Source organism: Spea bombifrons, chromosome 8 (genome assembly GCF_027358695.1).
Source record: "Spea bombifrons isolate aSpeBom1 chromosome 8, aSpeBom1.2.pri, whole genome shotgun sequence".
Lineage (NCBI taxonomy): Eukaryota > Metazoa > Chordata > Amphibia > Anura > Pelobatidae > Spea > Spea bombifrons.
The window spans coordinates 36,092,239-36,110,945 of record NC_071094.1 but is presented as its reverse complement, the minus strand read 5'-3'; the positions used below and the strand labels follow the sequence as shown (position 1 = coordinate 36,110,945).

The following is an 18,707-nucleotide window of genomic DNA, read 5'->3' as shown; positions in this document are numbered from 1 at the left end:
TGAAGAGTCCTACCTGCTACTGCTGGTATTAGATTCTGCTTCGTCCAAGATCTCTGGGACTCTGTATCTCGTTTCACTTGTTGTATTGATCACAGCTGGTTTTGAGGACTCATTAGTTCTATCGGAATGGAAATATACGTTATAAAAGCTATAAAAATAAACCTGGACATATAGCCGAAAAAGAAGCAGTATATCAGGAAAGCTCAGACTGTATTGTGAATAGATGGGACTTTTCAAGCCCTAGTTCAAAGGATACCTTAAGAATTAATAATCTATTACACGTAACAGAAAATGGCAGTTTTTGGTGTATTCCAAAAACACAAAAACTAAATTTTGTACAATTTTAAGCACTAACATCATTGTTCTGTTTTTTTTATGATGCATTTTTATGTAAGCTAAAACACGCATGGGGTAGGCATGAAGCTGTCCTGAAGACAAGCCCAAGGACAGATTAAGGTCTGAGTCTCAGGAAAAATGGGCAGACCAGACAGGCTGAATGGGTCTTATCTGAGATAAGAATTAAAAGCTCCACTTCTCTATGTATGTTGTCATATCTAATATGCTGTGTACACAAAACCTTAATAATAATTACACATTTCAACATATTTGGTCATGTACTGAACATAAAGTTCAATTCTAGATTTCAGAACATTTTTTTACTGTGTAGTAAAATAAAGATAAATTACTACCCTCTATCCAACATACCATAAAGCTGCCCTGACTCCCCTGAGTCTACACAAGCATTACACAGAAAGTTACACGTATTAAGGTACAATTATAAAAACATTCCAGGTTTGAATTGGCAAGTGTCGGAGAGATTTGCCTTGTGCATCAAGCTTTAGAGAACAGTCTTGGAGTCCACACTAGAGAAAATCTATTATTAGTTATTATTAAATCTCTCCTTTCAGCATTCATCAGCTCAACTTTGTTTTATCCAACTTCCTAAATCCCAATCCCAGCAGCTGTAGAATTGAGTGTACTCACTGTGTGGTGTGTTCACCCTCTAGGTATCTCCTTCCAAATGCAGTCTCACCTCTTACAAAACTAGTTTACTATTTCATTCCATCTCAAGTCACATTATCACAAACTAGGGTGTGACCAGTGGGCTGTTCTCCTTCCACAACCACAAGAAAAACCATGAATTAACCTTTGTTACAAGATACTCCCTGTGAACTAAGATGATTTGAAGGTGTCAACATCAAGTGAATGAAAGCTACCAACCAACTCTATCGTAAATGTATCATCTTTAAAGGGCATTAAGGAAAACAAACAAGAGTGTTCCTCTTCATTTTTCCTTGAATGTTGAATGAGTTGAGCTGGTGTTGTGAGATGGAGCACCTGGAGCTTATACTTGGTGTATAGTATGTACTGTATGGTGTTGACACTGAAGACTAGGAGGCTCCGGACTACCTGGCTGGTATCAAACAGGACCTTTTTTTTTGGCCAACAAACAAGAACAACAATACCTGGAGGGGATTATCCATTAAAGGCTAAATGTGCCACAAAGCAAGCCTTAAAACTATAATCTTAAAGACATATCCTCTTAATGCAACTGGGTGGAAAGGGTTTTGGGACTAAAATCACTCTCGAAAGACAGAATGTTAAATGTAGAACACATCGGAAATTTACCAAACATTTGTCATCAGCTCTGATTTGGTGAGACCAAAACGAGCTCTTGAGCTGATTGCCCATTGAAATAAACTACACTGACTATTTATTACAAGGTTCCATAGTTCATTTGGACATTCTATTCTATTCTGATTCTATTGAACTGAGGGAATTTGGCAATGAACATCCCGAGGGAAAAGGAAATGAACAGCTACGCCTATAAGTGACCTAATCTCAACAATATATGTGGTGATAATGCCGCTCGTCCACAGCAACTCACAGATCTTCTCAATTCTAGTCAACAAGTATTTTAAATATTCAGTTAGTGTATAATTGATAAATCATTCTTTTATAGATTTCTCCACATTTGAATGAATTTATCTTCTGTTCTTGCCATGATATACCTAGTGTAACGCTTTGTACAGACAACGGATGCAGCATTCTATCTGCTTATACACGGATCCTGGAGCTATACCAGATATACTGCTGGCAAGGTGCCGCTTTTCATAACAGGCTTTAATTAAAGTAAAGAACATGCATGCCTTAAAGGTGAATTATACCCCAAAATAGCTTAGGCTGAATGGCTTCAATGTTTGGAATCTCTTGCCCAATGTCTGTAGTATCCATAATTATATTGGAAATGTAAGGCTGACATTCTTCTCAATACACTTGGACCACCTTATTGTGATGCACAAGCTGCTTCCCTTTGTGTCACATCGATAATAAAATGGACCGAGTTGTGATCATAACTTGTATATACCGTTATAAGATATTTCAATCCTAATGATATCACTTTTAAGTTTTGTATATAAATAAAAATTCCCAATTGCCTTATGTGATGGGTTTCCAGCTCCCATCTTCAAGGGTTGGAAAAACACCAGGTTTGCTTGATTATGATTATTTTTTGTTTAATATAGCGCCGTCATATTCCGTAGCAATTGCTAGCCAATGGACCATATTTATTGATTAAACATAGGTTAAAAAATACTAAAACTCAGATATGTCCATGATCCTCTCGACAATGTTCGGAAGCCAGTGGCTTTAATGTTCAAGGCTGTTAATGGGATCAGAGGAGAGAGCCACTGAACAAATTTGATTTGATTTCCTGCTTTCCATACATGAGAGGTCATATAGAATAGTTTGAAGCGATATCCTCTTCATCTCTGTGTAATATTGCCTTGGAGAAATTGGCTTTTTTGTTCTGGAACTGAAAGGAAACGCTTTGACGGGAAGGCACAAGGACCCAAGGGTGTAGCCTTTTGTTAGTCAGTTGACTTTGGCACTATTCTTCTTCGCTGTCCTGACCTCAATTAATGCGTGAGAAAGAATCTTTCTACCACAAAATGTAAACAAAATCAAGGAAGCATCGTATAATACACCTCTGTTTTCAATATCTTTTAAGATAATTAAAAAAATATATATGCCCGTGGATATAATAACATTTTATAATATGTAATATATATATATAAATAAAACTATAGCTTTTTTTTTATGTGATAACACATGGGACTGGGCTTAATTTGCTTAGTTGTATATAAACTATACTACACGGCTGTGCGCAATTTATCCAGATCATATAATGTATGTTCCAATGCACAGGTGACCTTAAAGGCAAAGATACAGAACAGCTCTATCACATAAGGTCTTTGACACAATCACAACAGTTACATGGCTTAAAAGCAGATATCGCTTTCCTCAAATCCTGCATTTTATTGTTCTACAGATCAATGCAGCAGATTATAATAAGCGGTGAATATGCAATAAAAATCCACCTTGCATGTATTCCATAGAGAAAGGTCTGACTGCCAACCAGATAGCACAGGGTATGGAAATATAAATTCACTTGGCTGCTTTTAGGGAGAAGGACCAGACAATTATTCATTTTAGAACAACGTTTAAGAGTTTAGATGCAGGTTAATAAACACAGGGGTTCTAATTGTGCTACACATAATGAAACCCTATAGATGAAATCTGAGAGTTCTGTCAATGTATTGCTAACCACTTCTGCCATCTGGTGGGACTGACAAATGAAATAAGCAGATATGAATAATTGTGTCACTGGTTCACTGAAAAGATGAATACCCTGACACTGAAAAAAATACTCTTCAGGACTGGTGCATCCTGGATGGTGTCAAACACATTCTAGACTGAACTGACACACCTAGAATACGGTGAATATTCAGTAGCCATTGCTCAATTATTCCAAGCATGCAGTATGACTAGCAAGTGTGACAACATATCCACGTAGCAGGCTAACCATTGCAGATTGTCAGTCTTGGCGGACCTTTATGTATCTTGAAAATGGTATTCTTAACTGGACGGTTGTCCAATTGCCAGTCCTTTGTTGGACAACCTTCCAGTTAAGAATACCATTTTCAAGATACATAAAGATCAACCAAAACAGACAATCTGCAATGGTCGGACTTGCAATAAAATACAACCATTCCCATTGAAATGCTGGACAGCAGTGTCCTTAAGCAATAATTCATTCTAGTGACATTTTATCCCTTGCATTGATCGTCTAGGGCTAAGGGCCTAGGGTTTGTTCTGTGTCATTGGCGTACTGTTATCACAAGTACTGGATCTGTATGGGTTTCTAATATTGTCTCACAAATTGAGTTAAACATTCAGGGGTAATGCATCTTCTCTGCAGACTAAGCAAAAAGTGGAATCCTGCCTTCCTTAAGCAGACGTCTCACCTGGTGCACCTGGGCTTCCAAGCAGATAAGAGTTTCAATAAGTGGGGTCAAGGTTGCCTATTCTATTATAGGCCATTCAAGGTGTTAGTCTCGCCCTAGGTGGCACACTTCAAACCTACTGCATGAAGAGACGCTTAGTAAATAGGATAACTAGGAACAGGGTTAAAGTCAAGGATGCCAAATGAAGGGAAGGTTCTGAGTGCACCAAAGCATCATCTGGTTTTGTTATAGGACACCGAAACTGGTCTCTGATATTAGCTATTTTAAGTGATTGCTGTTTCTATCAACTTAAAACTCGGATCCCTTAATTAAAATGCATTGCTGTCTAAGTTTGTTTTATTATTCCAATTAAATGAATACTTCTCTTCACATTCTTTACTTGGAAGCGGACACCACACCTATATCTTCATACAAAGCTTACCTAGTCTCTGTAGCTTTTGGAATATCCAAGTCAGACCATGAGATCAGATCCTGCTGCTTATTTATATTCACATCACTATAAAGAAAAAATGGAACATTTAGTGTGAGTGTGAGTGAGCTAAAGTTTCAGACTGAACATGAATGGTCACATGTTACATTTTTCTGTACTCTCACGGGACGAGATCTTCTGTTGTCAGGAAGAGTAAATATTGACCGTCAGGGACATATGCATGTCATTATTTTTCTTAATCTATTCCTTTAATTCCACTAATTTAGGGCCATACACAGAAATGGTAAACCCCACCTTGAATCTTCAGTGCTGACTTTTGGCTTTGTTTCCGTCCGGGGAATAGGTTTTGGAGGCATACTATAAATAGAAAAGAAAATCCATGATTAAATAGCTGAAACAGAACAGAAATTCTCCTTCTTGAATTAGTCCTGCTATGAAAAAATAGACCAAGTGTAAATTGATGCCGGAGCTCGCACTGAGTAATGTCACAAATTAACAAATATATTGCTAAACATTTTCTAAGTTAAGTTAGCACATTTGAGTTTATATATTTAATGAAGGACCCACAATAAGTGAATTTGTATGGAACTATTGATTAGTTTTGACAATATCTCTAATCCCAGCAGCTGTCATTCCTGTAATCCATTATCAATAAGCGTAACATATATAACGGTGCTTATAGACAGCAGACTAGTATGTTAGTTACCTTTCATTTCTTGATTCGGTGGAGGTTGTAGTTGTGGTTCTTGTTGTAGATGTTCTTTCTGTAGACCTTCCAGATATGTCTCTATTACCATAATTACTGAAAAAAGCATAATATTTAATAATTATTCTCCTTATCTATCAAGCACCTGCATATTCCTGGATGGACCAACATGAGCTCAGACCCCACATCCAGGTTGGCCCAGCATCTCCAAACTGGATAGTCATCTAAAGGGTCTACCATTACATATTTTAAGGTGAATCATTACTTTTATTAACTAATTCATTAATATTAAGGGGTAAGACATTTGCATTTGTTAACCTTCCATAATTATATGTAAATTATCTTACCTTTCATCTCTGATGACAGAGATCTTGCCAGGTTGGACCTTGATATCTGGATTTGCAGACTCGGTGACAGTGGTAGAAGACCAAGACGTGAGTTTTGGGATGTTGCCATTATCCCTGCTAATGTGAAAAAGATTACTAAGTCACAATGTTTTCCTATCACAGTTCTTACTAGAAACTTGAATATAATTTAAGCAATCGTAATATGATCAGTAGGTTTATCACCCTTTTTAATACTTCCTACTGATGTCATTATTACAATCAACCTTTCTTTATGTCGTTAGAAGATATTCTTAGGCTAGATGACACAATCATATCGATGTATAGATGAAGATCTAGGAGCGATAACATTATATTATCTCATATTACAGGATAAGAACCTTTACGTTGTGTAGGTTACCTTTCATTTCTTGTTTCCGAGGTTCTTACTGATCTGATTTCTGTTGTAGTTTTAGGGATGTCTTTGTCAGCCTTATCCCTAAAACAAATGCAAATCAATAATTATATACAATAAGACATCGTTTTAAAGGTTTGCCTTATGAACACAGGTTTGCGTGTATGTTTCTATATCCTAAGTTGTGTGTTAATGATATCTGGACCCAAAGATTGTTTGATATACATTAATAGTATGTAGAGACTGCTTAAAGATTTCAGCAGTTTTTGTTCATGTTTTCAACTCAATTGGCACTTTAGAAATTGATTGAATTCACTGCTTATTGTGGAACCATTTTTAGAAAGTGTTCTTGTTGTAATTTATTATCATTTACGCTATAATTTCAGTTTAGATGCATATATTGCTAAAAAATTATATAGCTGTATTAACCTAAGAAAAAATTGATGATGAATATTGATGATGATGATGAAGAAAGAGACAAGATGACGGGATTAGATTGAAGACACATTGTTACTGTTATATATTTTAGAAAAGTAGGTGTTACAAATATATTCAAGCAGATATGAAATGTTTGTATTATAAAACTCCGCAATTAACATACTTAGTTCTAGTAAGTGGAATTAGTAAAGTTACCCATCGTCTTTGACGACCGTGATCTTAGCAGGCTGTGACTGAATACCCTGTCTCCTTGTCTCTGTGACATTTGTGGTTGTATATGAGGTCAGTCTGGGAATATCTTCTTTATCGGTACCACTAAGAATATAAAACAGAGTGGTGATGTTAAGGGTTTGTTCTTGAAGCACAGCATGGGATAAAAAAAGTACATCATTTAATGTGCAACCCGGTTCAAATTACCAAAGGTCTATCCAGGCGCAAACAGGCAAGCTGACTAAATGGTCCAAGAAGATGACCTCTCAAAAACACACTGGGCTTTATTCACTAAAGCTAGAGTTTGGATGAAGGATTGGCCAACTACATTATGCATTAGGAAGGGCTAACTCTGAAAATTTTCTTGTGCAAGAAGGGCTGAGCTGGTCCTGAATAATGCATTGCTCAATCAACGAGGTGAGGATCAAGAAATCTCCCCACATCAACTAGTCATTGTGTAGTAACAGGTCACGTAAGATTGATGAGTAGAAGCTAACGTGTTCCTGCCTTATTTAATAAATACATATGTGGTCCACAGAGATTATTACAACACGCTACAATTATCACAATCTGATTATCACGACTAGGTTACATGGATCTATAGAACCGGCGCAGAAGAGATGTTTGGGGTCACTTTGCTGTTTTCATGGAAAACAAGGACGTTTCTGGCTGTCACATAATTGCAAAAGGGGTTTTCTAACGATCAATCAGCCTTTTAAGCTTAAACTTGGATTGTCGAACACAACGTGCCATTGGAACACAGGAGTGATTGGGAGTGATAAAGGGCCATTGGAACACAGGAGTGATGGGAGTGATAAAGGGCCGTTGGAACACAGGAGTGATGGGAGTGATAAAGGGCCGTTGGAACACAGGAGTGATGGGAGTGATAAAGGGCCATTGGAACACAGGAGTGATGGGAGTGATAAAGGGCCATTGGAACACAGGAGTGATGGGAGTGATAAAGGGCCTCTGTACTCCTATGAAGATATTCCATTAAAAATCAGCCGTTTCAGCTACCATAGTCATTTACAACATTAACACCATCTGCACTGGATTTCTCATCCTTTTCATGTTATTTTAATGGACAAAATGTACTCTTTCTTTCTTTTAAAAATCCAAAGACATTTCTAAGCGACCCCAAACTTTTGAACGGTAAGCAAATACGTACACTACTCCTGCGCTTAACAGAAGCATACATGAGCTGAAATATATCATACATGATTACATTAATGTTACAGCTAACAACATAGGACACAAGCAAAGAACCCATCAATAACCTATCCCTGCCATTAGCCTGTGTGGCTAGTTACGGTATTAAAAAACTAAATACCGGTATATATTAAAAATCCCTCTGGAATGTGCTTCTTTGGCCAAACTAAATACTGGTTCTTTTGTCTAATGTATCTGGCAAGTATACGTTTTGTTCTGGATCTGCATGGATTAATATAGAATCTAGAGAGATTTCTCACAGCTGCGACAGCTTTATGCGACAGGTCTGCTTTAATATTGGGATTGATAGAATCTTATATCAGATATATATATCTTACATCAGATTTCTATACACATTGTTACGTTTATTACACAAGAAGAATAAGAGATGTATAGTGAGTTATGGTGAGACACTAACCCGGATGGTGCGGTCTGAGATACAGCTGGTGTAGGCTGTGTTGTTTTCCAATTATTTTCAAACCTGAGAACAGATTTTTTTTTTCGATATAAGATAAGAAACACAAACAACAGTAAACAGTATCGTGAAATGACGCTATAATGTTATACATAATTAAACATAATATTATGATTTAATTATAACTAATTACTAACTAATTATAACTAATTATAGCTAATTATTTCTACCATTTCAATGTAATATTTTTCATTAAAATTTGTAACATATATATATATATATATATATATATATATATATATATTAAAAGAGACAATTTATTGGAGTAGAGAGTAGATATTGTGGATACTGTATGTGAACTGCAGAGAACATTTTTGGAAAGTAGCGGTTCCAATATGGCAGATTACCTGCTGGCGTCTTCATACAGATATGAAGCAAGAGACTTCGGGTCAGAGAGGTTTCTTTCTTCTTTCACCTGTATTCTAAGAGGACAAAGCAGGGCATTATTTGCATTATTTTATCCCGAATATTGTAAAAGTGTTATTTGCTTTAAAAGTTTAAAATAGCATAAATACCCCTGCGTGTATAATACTAATATTTCTCATGGAAAAAATAGATATCCGGAGAAATCTGTACCCCCCATCATCTTTTATGGGAAATGTGGACAAAAAAAAACGAAATTCTACCTTCATTTAGAGCTGCAGCAAAGGCATGCATAAAGATGAGAATGTTTGATTTCTATACATTTTAAATATCAATTGTAAAATAACACGTAGTGGAGAAGAAACCTACCTTTCAGTGCTTGTGGTAACAGTTCTGCTTGTAGTTGATCTGTTCTCGGTTGTGGGTTTGCTGTCGGAGCTGCAGAAAGTTCAAAGACAGTGACTATGACATCATTATTCACATTTCAGAGATGTTGAATAGTATCTTGTTGTATAAATGACATATAAACATCCTTATAACGCTGTAGCATTGTTTTGTTAAAAGCATCCATACCTCTCGTCTTTGATGACTGTAATTTTCCCAGACTGGGGCTTCACTGGTGACGTTCTTGTCTCTGTAGCGTTGACAGAAGTGAGTTTGGGGGGGCTTGTGTCTTTACCACTGATAAAATTAAATACAGATTTTTAGTCCGTTAAAACAGAAAATATTGAGTTGTCTAAAAAAAATAAATGAAATAAAAAATACGACCAATCTAGGCCAAAACACATCCACAACAGAAGTTTATCAATAATAATAAGACTTTAGGGCACTAAAGCTGTGATGTTCAGAAGCATCCAACCCTACCTTACATTTGCCTAGGGGACTGAGAGGCCAGAGGGCGCCACCATCAGGTTCATCCATGTATTTGCAAGCAAGTGTATGTTGGTGAGAGCTAGAGGCATAACTTGGCTACAACTCTCGCTGGCTAGAAGTACCGTTGAGTTGCACTCACTTGGCTCCCATAGCTTTCTTGATGAAAATGGGGCTTTGGGCAAAAGCATGCTTATTTCTAATAATTATAATTTCTAGGTTGTAAACTTGTAGGATTAGAGCCCTTCTCAACTTTTGTGTCTAACTCCTAATTATTATGTGGTGCACTACTTGGAGCTATATCAATTAATACATGATAACAACAATAAATAGTCATTTCTGTTCTTTCCTTGCATTCTCTAAGATATCTAAAGTATATCTAAGTAGTAGCAGTAATATGGGTGTTTTGAATGTAATAATTAAACATGAACCAGGTAATAAACTTGAGGTTTGTGAGGTTCATCTGTTGCTGCACAAACCTGGGTGTTGGTGTCTGAGAGGGTGCCTTGGATTGAGTCTGTTTCCAATTATTTTCAAACCTGTCAATATATGCATATAGAAAAATTATTAAGACTGTATCCTAGAAGAAACATAATAAGGTAAAATGGCATGAAATACGTTCTCAAGTTACAATGAATACGCTATCAAAATGGGCCCTATTCCTAACCCAGAAAAACCACACATCCTGAAGGACCTGCGTCGTCAAATACGGTTACTTTTTGGTCAAATGAAGACCTCCGTAACGTAGGTGGGTCAGTTACAAAGGAGATCTCTGATCTACCCAACTGGCCTATTGAGAAGTGGCAAACTAGTGAGCCTGACCACCCAACAGAGTCATCCCCCCAGTTTTTTGGCAGAGGGTCTGCCATCTTCCATCCAGTTCTTCTCATGAAAGACCTGTAAGATCTGTGTCTACAATGTAGCACAGCCAGAATAATGTAATCAATTTACTTTTATCTCCCTTCTGCTCCATCCAAAGGGCTGCCTGAACCAATCAACAACAATCAGGAGCTTAACAAAAGGCCAACTCACACGAGGTGGTTGCCGAATACATGTATGTATATTTGACTATATTTATTTATTAGGTTTATTTATTGTATTAGACCATACAATGTACATGCTATTACCTGGCGGCATCATCATATAGGTACGAAGATAGAGATTTGGGGAACGTTTCACTCTTCTTATTTGCACCTGGATCGTCCTCTTTTATGTCCACCCTGCGTGGAGTGAATTATATTTTTTATTCTGTATTTTAAGGCAATGAGAATACTTTTGTTGAAGTACCTTTAGACTACCCTCTCAATATTTCCTCCAAGAAACCAATAAAAGTAAAAATGACTCCAAAGGCAGGTATTTTACTTTCTTGTTCTGGCTGTATTCATATTGTGTGTTCCATTATAACGCATTTGTAACACGCGCTTATATTTAATCCTGTCACACGATATAAGATATTTACTCACTTTTTAGCAATGAAAGGTGGAGGAGTATCCGGTGATGCAACTCTGCAAAAAAATTGTTAAGTCTATGATTATATATTTTAATTTTTCTTGGGATTATTTTTATTAAATAACAGGCCAATGGTTCAATGACAGCTAAAGCAGAGAATGCACATAAAAAAGTGAAAAACAATACCAGGAATACAAATAGTATTCTAATGGATTGGTAACAATGTTACTAGCAACTTCAATATTTTCTATTTGTTCCATAAAAGTATATTGTGTATAATTCTCCATTTCTCCCCTCTAAAAAAACCAAAAGTCTAAACTTACCCGATGTATTTCTTTGCGGCTGACATGACATATGAGCGGTCCTTTGTGGGCGAGTTCTTTAAAATGCTACTCGCCTTTTCTGTCCTGATCAAGACAAAAATACAAAATTGCATGGATTTCCCAAGATTCATATGGTAAAAATAAACTGAAAATAAAAACGCCACAGAACATAATCCAAGTACCTCCATTAACATGCATCGCGTGCATGCTACTTATTAAAGGTTATCAATAGAATGATACCGTATTCTATAAAAAAGAATTATAAAACAATCCTATAATGGCAGTTGGCTTGGCAAGCGTTCTGTCGGGGGCTCAAACAAGACCCTTCCATACACATGTGTAGAGTTCAATGGGAGCTCTTTCTTGCCACTGAACATAGAGGAGGCTCTGGAGCTGCAGCTTCCACTAAGGATAAGTGAAAGGCATATATATGTATATATATATATATATATATATATATATATATATATATAAATATAAATATATATATATATATATATATATATATACATATATATGTTTATCATCAATTTCCAATAGGGTAGGGAATGAGTGCTTTGGATGATATAATATATACTTGCAAAAGAACAATACACTCCAATTGTTCCTTGGGTGTGAGTAATCAAATATGATAAAAAATAAAAGAAACTGAAAAGTGTTCCTTGAACTCATTAAAGTTACTGATTCACAGAATCTCATACAGTATATATATAGATATAAACTACCCAACCTTAAGGTGGTTAGACAAGATTGTCAGTGGATATTCAAGGGTGTGTAAAAAAACACCCTGTATTGATTATATAATCCCTATAAATAAACAGATGGGTGGATAGGAAGGACAAATAAATTATGGTGTGAGATCTACCTGGCTGGAGGCCTAACGACAGACTATAGGGCGGTATTACAATAATATTTAGCTGTTCTATCCATGGGCAGTGGGGTCCTAAGCGAGTGTCCTGTGTGAATATGGTGCTGGTATTGATAAATGTAATATAAGTCAGGCTGAAGCCCATTTCTAGATAGAGAAGGGCTCACCTTCCATGAAACTCACTCTACTGGAATGACAGAAAGAGCTGTTTGTAGTCTCACAGTGGTGTTTTTTATACCTTTTTGCCTGTTCTTCTCTTGAAAATGGTGCCTCTTCCTCATCTGACTGTTCTGTTGTGGATGAACTCCTGGTATTAAACGGAGCCCTAAATCAGAGGAGCAAAATTAAAAAAAACGTAAAAATAATACACCCCATTTGTCATGATGGGAGTGACATGGATAGCAGTGGAAAGGGTCACGGCTTTACGGGGGAAGGAATATAGACAACCGGGCCGGGCGTTATTATCACCCACCTGCATCAACAAGGAGCTTTAAGCTTCTGCCAACAGACAATGATAATAATAGGTAAATTAATCATCAATACTCAACCAGCAGAGAACAAACACATTGAACACACTGGAAAAGATCTTTCCCTGCCTGACGTGTTGAGTAACGTACGAACTCAATAGGCAGGAACTTGTTGGCCCGACAAGTGCAGGTCGGCCTAGTGGTTCTACATCTGCAGGAAGGACGGCCTAACATGTTTATAAGAACCGCGCGGACACAGTCCTGGAATCAGCTTTAATTGTTTAGCATATGTCTCTTGGATGCAGACGTCCCGACTAGTCAAAAATTCAGACTTTGCCTGGAAATGAAATCATACTTTCCAGTATAGAACATGATTTACTGCTCAAAATCACTAATCTACCAAGCGCATCTGACAATCGAGCCTCCGATGTCTTATTTTAAGTTTCTACATCATTATAGTCAATAAGTAATCTCATTTTCTTACAGTTTCTTGTATTCTTCTGTGGACATTTTGTAGCCAGAGGCAGTGGGAACGCGAGGAAGACTTGCACTCTTTTGCTGAACTGAGTAGCTAGAAATAACAAATTGAAAAGTCATTCATTATGGAGCATTGTAGTCTTATTTCACAATATATTATGAGATTCTTCCTAAAGTGTCTTTTACAGGAAAAGTAACTGCTTAGTAACCTTCATGGAGTGGGTTATATTTATTATTTCAGTTTTATTTTTATTTGATTTTTTTTTAAATGCTGTATATGTTCAACCACTTCTGAAAATGTTCTGAGGAATCCTTTAGAGGCGACACTCTACTACTTTATTACACAAAGAGCTAAACTCGTGGTAATTGCACTATTTAGATGGATGATCAGATTTCTCTCATTACCAGAAACCAACAAAAATATCTGCGGAAAGGACTGTAATCTAGTCCTACAACATTCATTTTATTTTGTAGCATCTCCAATTGAGAGGTGCAAATTTCGCAGTTAAATATTCTATAGGTTACTGATTTGATCATTTAAAATATAATCAGTATAATTAAAAGGATGGCTTACACCTACAACTAGAGACACACACAGTGGATATCCTCCATCTGTTGTATTTAGCAGACACATTTATGTATGGCTGTGTTGAGCCAGACTCGTATTTAGGACACTTTGAGGTTTGCTAGGAACTGCTTGATCCTAAGTAAGGAACAGACCACCGAGGCTGCCGCCGGCTGACCCCCAGCTTATTTATTGACTACTCCGTAGTCTGATGACGAAGACTAACCTCCACAACACCTCTCATCTGATCTCCTCAATCTCCTCAATTCCCTCAATTCCCTCAATTTCGCACCCCTGGAACTGTTTCCATTTTCTAATTTATAAGGGATGTGTTCTGAGAATGTTGCCACACTTATTTGTATCATAGTGTGTAGTCTATTTAATAAGTACCTTATTAAAAGAAAAGGTGAGGCAAATATAGAAGCCAATGTGCCATTTCAAATACCGGTAGTTATTAAAGCCATATTGATCACTCTTATGACAAGCTAACCATTTCTGCTTTCACTTATTATTTGCCATTCCAATGAACGAAATGAATGAATGAGACACAGAATGAGATCCTACAGCAATTGTGAAATGTCACAGTAAACAAGAAAAGTCGGTTTCGTCTGTTAATAACCAGGCTTCTCACTCAGTGACTAATATGAAAAGGGTGGGGGAAATCTCTTATGAGAAAACACATTTCCTTCCATTATATCTCACTATAGGGATTAACAGGGAGCACCGGCAGTCACTGCAAAGAGTAACCCCAAAGTGTAGAATTAGATTCAATGCAAATGAGGTGCAGACTAAAGACATTTTCTGTGGGGTGCTATTTGTTCAAGGACCAGCCTGACTCCCACAATCCTTCCCTCGCATCTTGGGAATTGCAGTCCACAGTACATTATTCAGAATTCCATTAGCCGTGACTTCTGTATTTAGGAAATGTATAGTATATCTGTATTAACTTGTGATTTACCAGTAGGTACAAAGGCCATTTAATGCACACAACTTACCTTTTCTGGTATCCATTATACGAGTTTTGACTCTTTACTTGTGCAGATGGATTAAGCGGTTGCCCCCTACATGAACGCAAATGAATAACACAAATAATTAATATTAAAAGAGAAGATAGTCTTAATGAGAACTACAGAATGCTGCACGGATATTGAATTTCTTCTTCTTTCATTCTTTTATTAAAATGACTGATAGTTTAGGCTTTTTTGCTTAATGAAATTGTTTTGGAGATAGTAAGTTTTAAACTAACGACACAAAAGTTGATGTCTTTGATAAAATATGGGGAGAAAAAACTAGTGGTTTGTGATCAATTTCCTGTCCTGATGTTCTCTTCCTTCTTCTTGCCCCATCCTAACAAAGGCTGCCTCCAAATGGGGGGCAGTAATGTAACAAAATTAGCAACAATCTTTTAAACAAGGTTTATCAACAACTGCCCCACCTGCGTGTAAGCAAATGAACCCCATCGCTGTGAAAACGCTATTTATCTTGCTTAACTGTTTTCATCATAACAGGTGTCTAGGGGTTCAGGTACTTCAAACCATGGATCATGACCAGCTTCTGTAAGTTGATTTATCTCACCTTATTATGTATCCGGTCGATGCTCTGGAAGCAGGCGTTCTAAACAAAGCCGGAAATAAAATCGGTATTATTTACAAAGTATCATTACACAGAATAGACCTGCTGATTAGTTGGCAGCATCTGATTTAAAGCGAAACAGTATAAAGACTTTCCAACCATCATCATTTATTCCAAGTGTACAGATACTGGTTGGACATTCCCACTTTGGCATCCAAATCCATCGTGTCCCATTTTCTACCATCTTGTCCCACTTTTAAGGAGGTCAAAATAGATCCCAGCATGACAGACAGAAACAGAACTCTCGCTTAAACTACTATAATTATAGTACTCCTTTAAATGTACAGGCAGCACAGGAATGATCACTGCTACGAAGGAGGCATTCTATAGACTCAGCCGACCCCAAGGTTGGTTAAACAAGTAATGAAAACCTAATAACACAGTATATATTCAGACATGTTTCAGGGTTTAAATACCCTTTTCTTTCAGTGCATTTAATAACTGCTTTCCAGCAAAACCTATGTTCTTCATTAACTTTTAATTATATTCTAAAAACATCTGGAGAGCTCCCTGCTGGGCGGGGGACAACGGAGATTAAGTGACATTTTGGGCTTGTTCCGCAAAAACTTGAAAAGTGTCCATCAGACTATAAATAGTCTACAAAGTAGTCATACAATAAATAATTATACAAAAAAGCACCCTATATTATCTTGATAACTCCATAGAATATAAGAGTATTCATTAAGAATATAAATTACTGATAAGGATATTAATTTACTTTATAGCTAGGGAAAATAACGGTAATAACCATAACTAAGGTTAGGGACAATTAGCTCACCTCTGTCAAGGTTTCAGATTTATAAAGTGTTTGTATTCTGATTTGGGACTGAAAGAAAATAAGTCTTTACTTACCTGTTATTAGACTGTAAGGAAGCTGGTGGAGATGACTGAGATGTTACAGATGAAGTACGGCTTTCATTAACAGTATATGTGGACTGACTGGATAAAATAAAATATAAAACAAACATTTATTGGATAGGTTTTGACATACACATACGTGCATACATACATACAAGGCTTCACCATTTTGGCTTTATTTTTATAGAATAAATCATGACACGGTGTAATATGTCCTGTGTTGTTTCTCTGAGGTTATATTTACCTAATTTTTAGACCTGTTAAGAAACACATGATTGTTATTATGTCCTTATCCTTTATGTCCTTTAAGGAAAAGTTACGCAAATACTATACAATTTTAGGAGCCATGTATACCTGGAACCTAGCTTTTATACTAATCTAATCGAAATCATCCAGAGAACACAGGCACAACTGGGTCGCTAGTTAATTTACACATGAAAACATACTCTACCAGAATGTTTATTTTGAATAATAATATTTTGAAGAGAAAAATATTGATTCTAAAGAGAAAAGTACACAAGTAATGCTTACTTGTAGCTTGATTGGTTCGGAGAGGAGGACGTTTTCATGACAGTCTCCTTAGCACCAAATGTTGGTGAATCCCTAAGACAAAAACATTTTTTTTATAAAACAAAATCCAACAAAACATAAGGAAAAATACCGTAATACATTGGATATATTAACTGGTGGTTACATCTTTTTTAAATGGCTGATAGATTCAGACATGATACTGGATTTCACACAATAATTGGCAGTAAGGTGTCTGGTGGGACCTAAAAATCTATAGTTGTTGCCTTGGAACCTACCACCAGTTCTATGCAACATATGGTAAGTAGCTCATCATTAACCAGTTAACATATTAATTAAATTAACTATTTAAAATGAAATGGACCACTCAACTTAGTGAAAGAGAGGGGAGCTATCTTGAGTGACATTAATCTGAAACTGTCCACAAAGCCAGTTACGATCCATAATCAGCGCAACAGCTCACCACGGTCCCTTTTACTCGATGAATCACTTATTATGATAAATATGTCTGCACGTTCTTAGGATAGATAGTGGTATACTGACATTTAGGAAGGAAGACGTGTTTGCTCAATGAAACTGTAATATAAATGTGTTCTGAAATTCTGATAGCTCTTTCTACTCCTCAGATTACAAAAGAAAAAAAGATAATCACCGATCGGCTTTGCTGTCTGGCGTTGGAGACCATAAGAACTTTCTGCCTTCAAGTGATTTCAGCTGGGGCGACCTGTGAAAAAATGAATGCATGTCAAATATTGAGCAGAGTTTCTCAGGCTGTGGCACTTATAACCTGCTATGTATCGTTGATGGTATCGGCAGAGACATCCCAATGGCGTTTGTTGTTTTGACACTTACTCTTTTAATTAAAATCTCTCTTTTTCACACGACAGGGCGCACTTGACATAGTTTTGCTCATTCAGAGGTTAACAGTCATTGGTAGGACTATACACAATAACATGTTGATATTTAGAGTATTTTATTGAAATACAATTTGTACTACACTGGGAAGCCCTGCTCTGGTAGATGATTTTCTTTATCTACAAATGTCTCATTGTTTGTCAATTTAGTATGATATTAGGTTATCGCTGATATCCTGAATATAACACTATAGATTCATCATGTGTATGTTAGTAAAAATAATACAAATAAAAGATGGATGTTGTTGTATTGGCCATGGTGGATATGGAGTCTTAAGAAGTTCGCTATACTCTTTGGTTGGTTAGATTGTTAAACGTTGGAAACAATAAATGGTGCAGAAGTCACCGGATAATTGTTTCTGCAGGATATATGGAACGTTTCTTACACTGGGCTGGGAATGTCATCTTGTTCATCCTCTGAGTTCTGTTGCTGTATCCAGCTTTTGTCCTTCTTCAGTCTGGTCACGACTCTTGTTTGTTTAAGGACACTTAGCCTGTCTGCTTCTGCGTTGACAGTTCCACCTGAAAGAAAAGGTTGATCAGCCCACTCTGAACTAATCACAAAGTAAAATTCAACTTATTGCTGTGGGGTTTATTCACTAAGGAGGTGTTAGGAGAGTCTACGGCAGAGTTGTGGTTTTGACTTCACTATGTATTATAAAGCACCAACACTGACATAAGTCAGTGTAAAGAGGCTTTGAAGAAATCACACTGATTTAACTATCATTATAGAGGACCAACCAAGCTCTTCTTGCAGAAGAAGGAGGTCAACAGTGTTGGACCTTCCAAGTGAATTGGTGCCCACAGGCCAGAATGGGCCAGATTGGCCTTTGACTGGGATGGCGAGTAGGGCTAGGCTTGATGGCGTTTTCTTAGTTTT

The 18,707-nt window shown here is 36.8% G+C and overlaps 1 protein-coding gene across 2 annotated transcripts in view; it reads right to left on the bottom strand.

Annotated features, from left to right (window-relative positions):
- ZNF185 (zinc finger protein 185 with LIM domain) overlaps nt 1-18,707 on the bottom strand; it is a 34,973-nt gene that overhangs the window by 7,042 nt on the left and 9,224 nt on the right. The window contains exons 3-25 of one of the 2 annotated variants that reach the window (XM_053473416.1): nt 18,214-18,349; nt 17,566-17,637; nt 16,917-16,988; nt 16,380-16,466; nt 15,471-15,509; nt 14,891-14,956; nt 13,338-13,424; nt 12,625-12,711; nt 11,519-11,602; nt 11,210-11,251; nt 10,874-10,966; nt 10,226-10,285; nt 9,450-9,557; nt 9,246-9,314; nt 8,861-8,935; nt 8,457-8,519; nt 6,815-6,934; nt 6,188-6,265; nt 5,791-5,907; nt 5,444-5,539; nt 5,032-5,094; nt 4,729-4,803; nt 14-118 (exon numbers count right to left, since the gene is read on the bottom strand). In XM_053473416.1, coding sequence (XP_053329391.1) covers nt 14-118; nt 4,729-4,803; nt 5,032-5,094; nt 5,444-5,539; nt 5,791-5,907; nt 6,188-6,265; nt 6,815-6,934; nt 8,457-8,519; nt 8,861-8,935; nt 9,246-9,314; nt 9,450-9,557; nt 10,226-10,285; nt 10,874-10,966; nt 11,210-11,251; nt 11,519-11,602; nt 12,625-12,711; nt 13,338-13,424; nt 14,891-14,956; nt 15,471-15,509; nt 16,380-16,466; nt 16,917-16,988; nt 17,566-17,637; nt 18,214-18,349 — 1,894 coding nt within the window. The remainder of the gene's footprint in view (nt 1-13; nt 119-4,728; nt 4,804-5,031; nt 5,095-5,443; nt 5,540-5,790; nt 5,908-6,187; nt 6,266-6,814; nt 6,935-8,456; nt 8,520-8,860; nt 8,936-9,245; nt 9,315-9,449; nt 9,558-10,225; nt 10,286-10,873; nt 10,967-11,209; nt 11,252-11,518; nt 11,603-12,624; nt 12,712-13,337; nt 13,425-14,890; nt 14,957-15,470; nt 15,510-16,379; nt 16,467-16,916; nt 16,989-17,565; nt 17,638-18,213; nt 18,350-18,707) is intronic. The other variant, XM_053473417.1, reaches the window with a different exon arrangement.